Genomic DNA, 14,293 nt, shown 5'->3' on the forward strand with positions numbered 1-14,293 from the left:
TAGTCCAAGTTTAATAGCATACCAAGTATAAATACATTACACTAAATTGTCCGAACTTTTGATGGGTCCGAGTTAATAAGAGAACATACGGGCCGGGTTTTCTTTTATTGGCCCGAGCCTTCTTTGTGATCCGAGGTTATATGCATGTTTGGATAGGTGATATTGTCCGGCTTTTATAAATAACTAGTAGGGTCCCTGCGCGATACGGTGGGGGCGACACTTTGCATTATGACACTCGTTTCTGATAGTTTTCTTATTCGTATAATATTTTATGATAACATTATTGTGGTTAATATATGTCATAAGTGTTGTTACACATATGTAAAGTTTTGTTTTTTATAAAAAATTAATAATCAAAAGACAAAAAATAATGTTTTTTATAAAAATTAATAATCAAAAGACGAAAAATAAAAGATAAGTTGTTATAACTGTAAAGTATGTTTATTTTATCGGTTAAATTATAAAGTATAATTTCATTCTTTAAAGTTCATAACTTTTTTCTTTTACATAGTACTCATCCAATAAATTTTAGGTTTAAAATTTTCATTTTCATAAAAATTAAAAATAACAGTATTTGACTTGTAAGTACGTTTTAGACCTTTAACTTAAATTGTTAATTCTCGTTTTCTTACAGATATAAAAATTTTATATTTTTATAAAATTTCAAGAACCGTTTTTATATAAAAAATAGGATGCTAAGAGTTTATATCTTTATTAACTTTATATCATACTAAATTCAGATTTTTAGTTCATGACTAATCTTATCTATATAAGTCTACTTTTAACTTATAATCCCTAAAAATATGCAACACAATCTGCTATGTATCTAGTCAGGTTGGTAAAGATTTTTTTGAAACTGACTAATATTATCTATAACGATATAGTTGAACTTATAATTCCAAAAAATTTGTAACACAGTTCAGTATTTATCTAGTAAAGATTGTAAACTTTTGGAGTATTTTATTTATATTACATGTTACAAAAAATGTTTATAAAAGAGTTATTTTTTTTATAAAAACAAAATGTTTTGTATATAAATAAAGTAAAAAAACTGTTTTACACATGTAAAGTTGCGTATTTTAATAAAAGATAATAATCAAATGACAAAAAATAAAAAATAAGTTGTTATAGTTGTAAAGTAAGTTTATTTTGTTGGTTAAATAATAAAGTTTATAATTTATTCTTTAAAGTTCATAACTTTTTTTAAATATCCACATGGTACTCATCCAATAAACTTTAAAGTTAATTTTTTTGTTTTTATAAAAACCAAAAATAGTAGTTGACTCGTAAGTACGTTTTACACCTTTAACTTTAATTGTTAAATTTCGTTTTTATATATAAAAAATTTATATTTTTATAAAATTTTAAAAATAGTTTTTTATAAAAAATATGATGTTAAGAGTTTATATTTTTATTAACTTTATATCATAGTAAGTTCAGTTTTTTAGTTTAGATTTAAAGTTTATTACTTTATTATTTTTTAATTAACAAATACAAATTATTAGATTAATATCTAAGAATAGCTGCAATATTTTATAATTTTAGCTTGATTATATCTAACTGCAATATCTATTTATTGCAACTTTAGAATATTAACTTATATAAGTTCAGTTGACTTGTAAATTTAGGATACTAACTTTATTTTGAACTTTGTTAATATGGTCAATAAATGCAATATATTAACACCAAAAATAAAGTTCAAATATAAAATAAACTTTATTCATACGTCTAGATCAAACATAACAACTGAAAATGAAAAAAAAACATAAAAACACTTGATAGATTTCATATTAGACTGGATGAAATCTGTTCCACTTCTAAATTGACACTCAAGGTATTTTTTATCGGGTTTTCTGGTTTGTGCTTGAATCGACAGTATCTTCCGATTCCTCTTCTTTGTCATTGTCCTCAGAATCGTCTAAATTATTAACCTAACTCTATTTCCATTTAAAGAGTCTCTTAGATCTCTTTCTTTGAATCTCAAACTTCTGATCCTTAAAAAGGATATAAATTGAATACAAAATTTAAAAAAAGATTAAATAAATCTTAAAATTACATCTTCACTAAATTCACATTGAAGATTAGACTTGTATGGGCTAAATATTGCACCATAAGAAATAATATCAACACTTTTATCACCATCATCCTGCAATAAAACACACATATAATAACATAACGAATATGTTAATATGAAAGATATACGCAAAAATAATACTTAAAAACCAGCAAAATCAATACCTTAGAAGCTTGTTCGATAACTGGGTTGTTTAAATTGGTATGTTCTGTCACACCCTGACTTTTGCGGAAACGTGATTATGGTGTGACTTTCTTAATGCCATAGCATTCAATCATAACAACAACTATATGATTAAACCATAAGATGTTCACCCATAAATTAAGTTTGAAAACACCACAACATACTTGTCTAAAACATAGACTCCAAATTTAAATTACAAATCACAACATGTTTAAATGAGTTCACGAAGACTCGACAAAAGACCTTAAATAAAACCGAGTTTAGAACCATGTATCTCGTCCAGGATTAAGATACATCTCCTAAACCCTAGTGACTTCGGATGACATCTTTTATTTATGACGCAGCTTGAAACATGCAAACACCCGCCAGATCCACTTAATTCCCTGAAATACATGTAATTTGAAAACATCAACAAAAGTTGAGCGAGTTCACGTATTTTTGTATATGTATGTATAAAACCTTTGTAAACAGTGTATGTATGTTTGTAAACCCCGGTATGAAAGCAAACAAGGAAACAGATCACCACTAGTTTGCAAGGCCACTGATATGTGTGACGGCGTAGGAAGGCTCAAGCCTAGCAAATTTGTACCGGGCTTCCGGCTGTAAGACATAGTCACCCTATGGGCCACCCTGGTCCTCATGGGTGTGGGCTCGCTACACCTAAATAGATCTATCATTCATGCCCCTTGGTCCTTATACGAGGATTATTGGTCTCAAGTATGCGCCTACCCATTCACATGATCTACTGTACTTTCCTAGGCTAACCATACCAATTGTATTTGTATGTAATCCTTTTGTAACATGTATTTCACCCCCAAAATTAATAAACAAAACAGTTTAAATAAAAGGGGGACATGAACTCACAGTCTTGCGTCTTCAGTACTCGTAACTCACGTTTCTTCAGCAAACACGACTACCTACAATGTACTAACGTCTATTAAACGAACGGGTCGTGCCTTGTCTTGGTATTAATGTTTTCGAGTTATGTTTCTGTATGCTTCTAATATTATTCCAATTTATATAATTATTGTCAAAATAATTAATATTTTAACTTAAATTATATTTGTAAATTTTGGAATAATTGTTAAACAATATTTTTATAATAATACTTTTCAAGCATTTATACTTATATTTCCTTCCCAAGGATGGGGGTATCTCATACATGTGTATTCGTATTCCGGCATGTATTTATACGTACGAGAATACGTATTTTCTTGTAATGGCTAAGTATTTTTATATTTAATTTTGTGTTAAACTTTCCGGAATATTATTTCTAATAAAAGTCCGCTAATATATATATATATATACACACATATATCCCAAAATATATATATTTAAGAATTATTACTTAGAAAAATTATTTATAATTTTTCCTTTTGACAAAAATATTTGTAGTTCCAAAATAATATATTTTCAAGTCTAACTTTAGAAAATATATAAACTTATTTTGTCAAAAAATAATGTATTTCAAGTTTATCCAAGAAAATATATATTTTTCCCAAAAATATTATATTTTCTAGTAATTCTCAAGAAAACATATACACTTTTATTTGCCAAAAATTATATATTTCCTTCTTGTCAAAATATAATATAACTTTGTAATAATCATAAAAATCATATTTTCATTCTTTGTGTCCAAAATATTACTTACCAAAAATATATTTATAAATGTATTTTCCGGAATATTTTGTAAGTTACATTCTTTCATTCGGTTTCACAATATTATGTGTGTAACTTATATATTTATTCCTTGAGATTTTTGGTATTATTTTGGATTGTAACTTCTTGGTATTTTGTTAAGTTATATTATTTTATCCCTAAAATAGTGTAACTAATACACAATGTATACAAATATTCACACATGTGTCTTTAATATATATCTAGCCATTTTTATTTATAAAAACCAACCTCCAATATTTGTATTTTTGTAACAAAAATTATGGCAAAGCTTATATGGAAACTCATGGTTAAAATATACTTGTAAATACTTGTTTAAAAATATTTCTCTAAGTGTTTTATATTTTTAGAAAATTTTGCCATAGTTTCCCCTAAAAATGGAGGTTCCCATGCTTTCAAAGTATATCTTTTTCTTTTTAAAATCATCGCAAACAATCAACAATGCAATCAACACTTACCAAGTGCCATAATTTTATGCAATTTATACAACAACATGAACTTGAACTTTTGTAAAAACTTGTAGTAACTTACTAGTGTTTTTAGTAAGTCTAGTTACCCTTAAAAATATGGTTATTTATTTAAAAACTCCATTTTTAAAGAAGTTGGGTGTTTACAACTTCCAAACATATTTCCTAAAAACGCTTCTTTATGAAATCTTTTTGTTACACAAGTGTTTCTACGCTTGTTTAACCATTAAAAACAAGTTTGGTTTATGTAAGAACCAAGTCTATGTAAATCTTGTTATTTAACTTAGTTTCTTGAGAAAACTATTTTGGAAATCATCCACTTATAAGACTTATATGGTGTTTAAATCATCATCACATATGAAAACAATTTTTATTATTCAAGTTCATGTATTCATAAGGTATGATCATATGATGTCTAACATCATAAACATAAGTAATCAATCATCAAGAAGCAAAACAACACTAAACATTATGTATTCTTATGGTTTTTAAGCTTATGTTAAAGGTTCATCTTTTTGTTCATTAGTGTTCTTCATGATTTGTAACATACATCATCTTTTAACCTACTAAATAAGATGTAAAATGGTGTGTAGAAGATCTTACTACTAGCTCAAGGGCTAGGGAAGAACACTAGAAGATGAAGATGATGAAGGTGATGGATAATAGCAAATGGAAGAGGTCCTTGAAGATCCACAAACTCCAAGCTTCTTATCTTAGCTCCTAACACCTTTGGATCACTTGAGATTGTATGAAGAAAGCTTGACAATGGTGGTGGTGTGGTGGTGATTCTTGGCCGAGAGCCAAGAGAGGGAGAGGAGAAAGATGGAGGTGTGTGAAGTGTGTGAAAGATAAGAGCTCATGATCATCTTATAACCATGTTTAGGGTTAATCCATTGGATAATATGTTTCAATAGTACAGAGCAAGATCTCTAAACAAATCAAGTAAGATCAAATGAAATCAAGGTGTGGGGCCACCTTGTGACCGTCCACCACAAGGGGGGGGGGGGTCTTGGTTGAGTTGTGATAGATAGTTAGAGATATTAGTTAGATTCTAAGTGTGGTGTTTAGTGTTTAAGTTAGTATGGTGTTATATAGTGTGTTAGGGTGTTCGGGGATCATAACTAGCATAGAAACATTAAAACAATGTTTCTAGTGTAATTTTGATGTTTCGGGGTAGTGTCCGGTTGTTCGGTTAGATACCGGCTCGTTAAAGTGTCAAACTATGCCGTTTAGTGTTCTTTATGTACCCTTTTGTGACACTTTTAATTCCCGACACTTAGGAAATCATTCAGGACCATTTAGTTGCATTTTTGCATGATACTAGCTTGTGAAAATGCTAATTTTTGCTGATTTATGCTGAATTCAGCACTTTATGTGGGTTTTAGGCACTTTCCGGCACCTAAACTATCACTTATGTCACACCCCGATTTCCACGTGTATCACCGGTGGGCCCGGTGGGGATTACCGTGACGTAGTTGGCAACAAGATAGTCAAACCACACAATTATATGAATGCACAGCGGAAGCATAAAGATAAATATAATTCAACCATTGGTTGTAATATCGAATGTATCACAAATAGTCGAATGGTATCCACAGGGGGGTCAAGATAATAAAAAGGATTGTTCAACAGACAAGGCATCAAAAGCTTGCGAGACTCTTTAAGATGCTAAGGAGCTATAGCCAGCCGATTACGTTTAGTACCTGCAGTTAATCTTTTTGGGAAAATACGTCAGTTTACACTGGTAAATACATTCAACCAACACTTTTGTAAAATGTTTATTAAAATTGATTTGAATGCACAAGGCACAAACTCTTTTATAACTTGGGATAATTTATAATTAAATCTTGTAAAGAATTACATGCTTGCTATGCGTTCGGTCGCCCGGGTCGTGTCGGGTTAAAGTTTAATAGACACACCACATAGCATATAACACCGTGGCGGGTAACCAACGGCTATACTTTTATAGTTATAGACATAATGCCGGGTGTACGCCTACACCCGGATGTCGAGGTCGTGGCCATTTCGTAAAATGATGCCAAGGATATCCGGGACATGGTCATTAAGCCCCCAAAGGCGTTAAGCCAACAAAACAAGTTTTTAAACGGGTCACATTGATAATATACTACTAGAAAAGAGGGTTTTTGTCATGAAACTTTTGGTCACAAAACAGTAGCAATTTCTCTTTTGTCACCATTTTGCCACCGAAAATGTGGTGACAAAAACACCCGTGTCAATTGCCCTAATGCCACCAAATAGCGACCATTTTTATATTTGCCACCACAAAATTGGTCAAAATTATTTGCCACCGCTTCTTGTTTGCTACGATCCGCCTTGTTTGCTACCGAGTTGTGACGGATTTTTTGCCACTTTATTGCCACCGTTTGATATTGCCACCATTTAGCCACCAACCATTTGCCACCATTTAACCACCATTTTCATTGAAAATCGGTGGCATTTAACGAACTTGTTGAATTATTTGCTACCATTATTTGCTACCATTTTGTGATTGCTTGAATATTGGTTTTTGATTCAGATTGATTTTCCATTTTTTCCTGCTCTTTTCATAAAAATTACATATCAATAAAATTACAAAATTATATTAAAGTCTAATAAGATCACGAAAACCCAAAATTATATAAAACATCTCTGTATCAAAAGTATATAAAACATTCTAATAGAAATACCAAAAACATCAGATAACTAAAACTATCCTAACATGATAAACATCGAAACATTTAAAACCAAGTGTTTGTAGCCTATCTTCGAATTGTATTTGTTAACATAGCTTCAATTTGTGACATCCTATCGAGCATAGTATCTTTATCCACCTTATCTTTTTATTTGAACGTCTCTCTCAAACCTCAGACAGGCTTTAACCTCAGACAGGCTTTCGGCTATAACCTGGACCCAAACAACAAGAAAAAAAATCAAGATTACTTTTGCATAAATCAAATATAGCATACGTGTAATTAACCGTCAAGAATATGAACGTACCCGCAAAGCCATTTTCTTTAACTTGTTCATTGCAGAGAACTGCTTCAAACGAGAAAGAATGGCTGGATCCAGTGCTCTATCAGGAGCAACACCATTTTCACAAATCCAAGGATGACATGTATCATTCAGATAACATTTAAATGACAGCAAAACGCGAGGTATTCTAACAATATATAACCAAGTCACAACATACACAGAACTTCATGAGCAGTTAGGCGGTCTGAAACATCTTCCTAATAAGATCCTTTGCACTATCAGATATAAGAGGCCACAGGTCCGACTCAAAGTCTGTGTATCCCTTCAAAACCGCATCAAACATCCCCTGTTGTGTTTCTACAATAATAAAGTACAAACTTTTAGGCAAGCAATTAAGCATTTCCTGATTATAAATTCACAATACGAAGAATACGTTCGACACATATATACCAGCCCAAAACAGGGGCATACCACTGAGTAATATGTAAAGTATCACTCTTGCGGTCCACACATCCGCTTCTGGACCATAATGCTTCAAAAGAACCTCCGGAGCAACATCATACGGGCTTCCCACCACATAATATTAATAACAATTTAATACTGAATACATATATAAATCAGTCATATACTTCATATAGTTGCTTCTTTCTGCTAAAAATTTTTAAAAAATATATTAATCCTTCAATAAAATTCTTAAGGTATAGAAAATAATCCTTTAATAATATTTTAAGTTGTCACCAAAGCATGTTCAAGGTAGAGTTCTTCTCTGGTTCACAACTAGGGGTGCTAAACGTGTCGTGTTCGCAGGTTGGCGGGTTCAACCCAACCCGAACCCGAAAATTGTTTAATACATATGAACCCGAACCTGACCCGAATATTCGCAGGCTGACCCGAAACCGACCAGTTCAACCCAAGTTTTTTTATTTTTTTAATTTTTTTCAGCAATTTAATATATTAAAATTAACATCTACTACAAAAAAATACATATTAGATAATAAAATTACATTAAAATCATAAAATCTTATGTCAATTTTTATTTGTTAAGTTATAAGTATAGTATAAAATACATACCAAATTTAATTTATAACATAAAACATATTGTAAAAAATATAATATTATAGAAATAGGTTAAACGGGTCAACCCGACAACCCGACCAGGTTGACCCAAACTTGACCCGTTTAGCTAAACAGTTTGGCGGGTTCAACCTGAGCTGGCACGCCATGCGGGATTTGGTTAATATGACCTGTTACGTAACCTGGCCAGTAATATGATTAAACATGCATAAACGAGTATCCAAATGCGGCATAGGACCTTCAATGGGATCTCTTTCCTGAAAACAAACAAGACGATTAAACATCCAAATTTGCAGGTTGTTTTGATACACAAAAAAAGACTAAATTTGATAGAAATCCGAACCCTCTGAACAAGCCGAAGAGCTCCATCTAAAGACCGAGCAAACACTCGTGCCAACTGGTTCCATGTAATGCTTGAAGAGCTTTTCCATGACCTGTAATAAGAGAACACAAAATCTTTATTCAAAGTTTCTGATTAAATGTGGTTTATATTATTGATATAAACTTACGTGTGATAATTTCAGTGGCGCTTGTTGTATCGACTTGTGAACCATCCATGGCGTCTTCAAGCGCAAGATCAATAAGAATCCACAGTGAAGAACCACTGACTTTATGAGAGATACCAGCAGATGAAGACATTAATGTGTGATTTTCTTCAAATAATTCGCTTTTTTTTTCCTTCAGACACGATCATCTAATATTAACTGAAGCAAAGTTTCTGGTGTCATCACCTTTGAATTTCCTAGTGCTGATGAGTTGACAGCAAGAACCTCTATATCCTCAACAGAACTTCTCCAATGTGTGGGCCTAATGAACATTAAAAAAAATAATTTATGTATATCTATATGTATGTATGTATGTATGTATGTATGAATTTCCTTGCACTTTCTTAACCCCAAGAGTTATACATGTAGTGCCATATTAACAAATTAATTATCATTAACATAAACGAACTAGTAAACTTGAATACTTTATAACAACGAAACTCGACAATTGATTCAAAACCAGCAGTGGAGAAATAACATATTACAATTTTCAACAAAAAGATACATTTTTAACCCCATATATGTATGAATAAAATCAAGATCATTCAAGTTATGAATAAAATCAGATTTTTAACCTCCAAGAAGGTATAAATATTGTATAAACTGTTTGGGTCAGAAGACAATATAAACATGTAAAAGTTATAAATAATTGTGCAGAGACATTTCCACACAGCTTATGAACATGTGTAAAACTTTTTCAAGAGGTTCATACTTATAAACATGTACGAGTTACCTCATAACGATCCATGGTGACATACATGCGACCTCCACCAATGCAACCTGCGCATCAATGCCTTTCCCACGTAGCTCTGCAAGATCCTTTTCAAGTGTCTCTGCAAAGCCAACACTTGAACCATCCACAACATCACGGCCATTAGTAAGTACATGAACACGTATCCTTTTGGCACCGTGTTCACTAGCACCTTTGAGCAGCAACTGCAGACCAATAAGTTAGACATGATGTTAATCAATAAAAAGTAAGGGCGCAAACGAGACGAGCTACTCGCGAGCTACTCGAGCTCGGCTCAAAAAAAAGCTCGAACGAGCCGAGCTTAACGAGCTTTCTTATTATATATTTTAAATATTAATTTATTAAACATATATTTAAATACTAATATTTACCATTTATATAAATATAAAAAAATAACTAAATTATATGTATAACAATAATTATACTTATTAAAAATTAATTAATAAATACTAAACGAGTCGAGCCCGAGCCGAGCTCGAGCTTGAAAAATTACCTTCGAGCCGAGGTCAAGCTTTAGAAATAAAGCTCGAATCGAGCCGATCTCAAGCTCGAGCTTTCATATGTTAAACGAGCTCGAGCTCGATCCTGGTTGAGCTCGGACTCGGCTCGGCTCGTTTGCACCCCTAATAAAAAGTAGATAGATAGTTGTTGGTCTGGTTATATGCTGAAACTTACACACCTGTAACTGATCAAGGCGCGAGTGCACGCCCCCATCACTCATCAATCCAATAAGGTGCAAGGTGTTATTTGCGAAAGATTCTTTGATGTAACTGAAACCTTCGTCTTCGTAAATTTTTCTAGAGCCAAGAGCATTATCAACAAATTTTGCACTAGTTGAACAAGTATAATCTTGTTAGAAAACATAATCAACAATCAAGGATCAGTATTGTAACAACTTAAGAACCCTTATGTCGTTTTTAAATAGAAAACAAAACAGAATCCTATATATCCCCAATTTACATTTTAGTGATATTTTCCTTTTGTAATGTGATCAAATTTTATATTCATCCAAACATGTCTAATATGCAACATAGATGATAAATCACCAAAGAATGAACAAAACCACACAAATTTGACACTGCATATGATCAGCACATTTGATTGTGAAGCTTAATTTTGTATACTCTTTCATAATAGATGAAAATTATTCAACAAGAATTTTACCAGTAATGTAATACCAAACATCAAATTATCAAAAATCAATGACGAAAAATGAAAGGGGATTAGAGAAATCACCCTTGAGCAAAAATTCGTCCGGCACCAAGAGCATTATGCCCAACTTCACTGTTCCCCATGTCATCATCAGTCGGAAGCTTGACCTTACCATGAGCCTTCACCAATCTCACCGATCAGGGGCGCTCGAAATCGGTGAAATCAAAGTGATTTTAGTTGACAATACAGTTAAATCAAATGCAGAAATTAAGAAAGAGTGGAGGATTTGTACCTTACGAGTGGATTTCCATGGAGATTAGGAACCCTAATTACCAGAATTTGGTGAGACGTAGGGGAGCGGGTGAGAAGCAAGGATTAAAATTTTGGGAGGGGAGTTATTTGGTTGAAACCCTAATTAACTTTTGAAGCGCGCAGATCCACTAAAAAAATAATCCGCCTATTTGATTTTTTTTTTCATGTTGTCACCAATAACATGGTCACAATTAACAAATAACTTTTTTATTTTTCAAGTTTATGCGTATCTTTCCCACAAATTGCCACCAAAAATAAAAAGGTGACAAAAATTGTAACCACTTTGCTACCATATCATGGTAAATAAACTTATTTTCATTTCCATAGCAAATCGGTGGCTAAATTTGCTATCTTTTTTTTCGGTAGCAAATTTTGGTCACAATTGCCCAATTTTCTAGTAGTGTACCCAACTACAAATGAGTTGTGGTCAATTGCCCGACCAAGCGGTATTTTAGATACCGTACCCCAAGCCATAATACGGAAAATAAGTTAAAAGTATTTACCTTTGTAAGTATAGTCCTTAATTGATTAAATCACAGATATCTTTTACTGGGCTCCTATTCTGGAATGAAGGTTTTAAAATAACCTATTAGAATCCTAACGGGTCTTTATATTAGCCGTAGCCTAGACCGGTCAGTTTCAAAGGATAGATACGGTTAAATCGCGTGAAAGGCGAAAACCGGGAATGGAATGTGATTCTGACCCAACAAGTTTGAAGGCTTGTTTTATATGGGTTTAATATTCACACTCTGGATTTTGGGGTCAAAACAGTATGGTTTGGCCTGTATCGGCTAATTTATGTAAACTAGTTACATAAGCCGAACCGTGCGCGCAAAAGCGCAACGGGTAACCGTAAGAGTCCTACACTATTTTCCTAAGTCAATATACTTTAAAGAGGTTGTGGTATCAGTAAGATACCTTCCATAATGCCCGTAACGAGTTTAAGTTGATATTATGCCCCGTAGGGGTATTTCGGTCTTTTTAAAGATTAAAAAGAGGTTTTTAGAGTTCTATAGGAAATCTGAGTTTCCCGAACAGTTTATAAAGTCTAAAATACTTTATTTATTATTTAAAATCAGTAGCAACTGGAATCGGGTCAAAAGACCTTGTAGAACTCAAGTTTTGGCCGAAAAGGGCATATTCGGTATTTACCGAACCGTAGCCATAACCGCAGGTTATGAGCAGGTTAAAAATAATTAAAAATCTTTAAAAATCCCAAAATATTATTTTACAACAGTGAGTAAAAGGTTTGGTGTCGAAATCTGGGTTTAGATAGGCGTTATGCTAATTGCGCTATGAAATTACTAAAGTTCCGTAATTTGCGCTAATTAGCATAACTCTTATTCTGGACCTCGGATTGACATGAAATTTTAGGCCATGTTTAGAAATTAGTAACTAAGGTTATGATTCCTTCACGTGTCCGAAATTCTCGTTTTAATTTAAAAAGGGCGTTACGGTCAGCTTTTAAGCAATTAACGGAAACGCGTAAAAGACTCGGACAAACAACGAACCGGTCACAGAGGGTTATACCATCATGGAACCTGGTCCTAAGAGAGTCTTAAGGCATATCTAAATCGAACTTTAATGGGTCAGAACTGAAGTCAAAGCAAAAGTCAAACTTTTGCGATATTCGGCTCCGAACCGGGTCAATATAGCAAATGGCCGGATCAAACAAGCTTAGACGTGTTAATATACTTATTATCATGTTTTATGAGTGTTCAAACAGGTTGCATACCATCTACATTACAGATTATATGTAAAATCGCAAAAATAGCTTTCTGTTGACTTTTTCTAAGCACGTTTGACTTGCCATTTGAACTAGTTAGAGTGGTGATCAGAGGGAACCCTTTTAGGGGTTTATTACCCACATAAATACCAACACATAACTATCTTTGATTCGACAAATCACTGGACCATTCGTGATTTATCACAAAGTCAATCGTTAACTACAACGGATTGACTTTTAAGCTAAACTAAGCAAAAACTAAGCCATAAAAGGGTTAGACAACTTACAGAAGCTTGTGCACGACTTAGGATGATAGAAGAATACTTGAGAGCTCCAGGAATGATCTTGAGAGCAGTGTTTGAGGTGTGGTGAACTTATGCACAATGTAGGCCTTTTTATAGTAAAGTTTGGTGCACAAGATCATTACAACACATCCTACATTGCTCATGGATGATCAGCAAGTGTCCTAAGGTGCTAGGGGTCAGGTAGAGGGCGCCCATGCTTCATTGATTGCTCACAAGATCGTTTACAAGCCAAATCATTGAAGCTGCCCATGTTTTCTGTTACTGGGCGTCCCACGCGGCCCGCATGAAGAATCTGCAACGTGTTCGCGGGCCGCCTGAATCCTTAAGTCAAAAACCGGATTAACAGGTGGCTCGCGGCCCGCATCAACTATCCCCTAACCTTTACGCGGCCCGCGTTAGGTCTGATTTCCAAGATTTTTTTGAATCTTTTGTAATGATTAACGAAATCTTTGTAATTAATAACCTGACCTTTCGGGTTTGAAGGGGTAACTTTGCGATTTGGCCCTCGGTTAATTACAATTAAGGGCCTCGTGCCATTTACCCGCACTGTCAAGTCCCCGGTTAGTTTAATTACTATCCGGAAAGCCTTAACTTTCATTGTTGATGCTTTTAGCCCTTCTCGTACGAATTTGATCATAACTTTCTCGTTTTAAAACGGAACTTCGCGAAATTTATATAGTACATTATAGTGAGCGTATTTTATTGTTACAAAGCCTCGGGTTTGTCAAAGGGTTACTCAGAGGTATAATTAAACATGTTGATACAGTTAACCCCTGCAGCTTGTAATCTCTCACTTCCTTCCGCGTTTCGCTTCCGTACGATCCATGATTTATTCGTTTGAAGGTACGAGCATCGTTTTAGGTTTTCTATACAGTATATTTACCCTTTGTTGCCATTTATAACCCTCGAATTTACATACTTTCAAGGTTTGTCAACGTTAGTCCTTTATTTCATATCTAATGCCACGTGTAAACTAATGACACGTGTTAACACATTATTGGACACAAAATTTCGAGGTGTTACATCCTCACCCCCCTTAAAATAAATCTCGACC

The 14,293-nt window shown here is 33.3% G+C and overlaps 1 protein-coding gene and 1 long non-coding RNA gene across 3 annotated transcripts; both read right to left on the reverse strand.

Moving 5' to 3' along the window:
- Window positions 1-7,034: 7,034 nt before the first annotated feature.
- On the reverse strand, window positions 7,035-9,248 carry LOC110919867. 2 transcript variants are annotated; one of them, XR_004886683.1, is made up of 5 exons: window positions 8,958-9,248; window positions 8,792-8,882; window positions 7,825-8,705; window positions 7,399-7,731; window positions 7,035-7,305 (listed from the first exon to the last, which is right to left on the reverse strand). It is a non-coding gene; the product is annotated as an uncharacterized LOC110919867 (long non-coding RNA). The 2 variants fall into 2 exon arrangements; XR_004886679.1 differs by lacking the exon at window positions 8,958-9,248 and having other exon boundaries at window positions 7,825-8,804.
- A 474-nt stretch (window positions 9,249-9,722) lies between these two features.
- Window positions 9,723-11,122, reverse strand: LOC118479321 (2,3-bisphosphoglycerate-independent phosphoglycerate mutase-like). Its single transcript, XM_035981928.1, has 3 exons — window positions 10,981-11,122; window positions 10,424-10,574; window positions 9,723-9,929 (listed from the first exon to the last, which is right to left on the reverse strand). Exons 1-3 carry the CDS (start codon window positions 11,037-11,039, stop codon window positions 9,723-9,725), a joined length of 417 nt encoding a protein of 138 aa, XP_035837821.1. The 5' UTR covers window positions 11,040-11,122.
- Between the last annotated feature and the right edge of the window lie 3,171 nt (window positions 11,123-14,293).

Source organism: Helianthus annuus, chromosome 2, assembly GCF_002127325.2.
Source record: "Helianthus annuus cultivar XRQ/B chromosome 2, HanXRQr2.0-SUNRISE, whole genome shotgun sequence".
In the NCBI taxonomy this organism is placed as follows: Eukaryota; Viridiplantae; Streptophyta; class Magnoliopsida; order Asterales; family Asteraceae; genus Helianthus; species Helianthus annuus.

Coding starts and splice junctions, on each gene's coding strand:
- LOC118479321 (XM_035981928.1), bottom strand. CDS start 11,039: ATGGGGAACAGTGAAGTTGGGCATAATGCTCTTGGTGCCGGACGAATT. Junction 10,575..10,980: donor GGACGAATTTTTGCTCAAGG/GTGATTTCTCTA, acceptor TTGTTCAACTAG/TGCAAAATTTGTTGATAATG. Junction 9,930..10,423: donor CGCGCCTTGATCAGTTACAG/GTGTGTAAGTTT, acceptor ATTGGTCTGCAG/TTGCTGCTCAAAGGTGCTAG.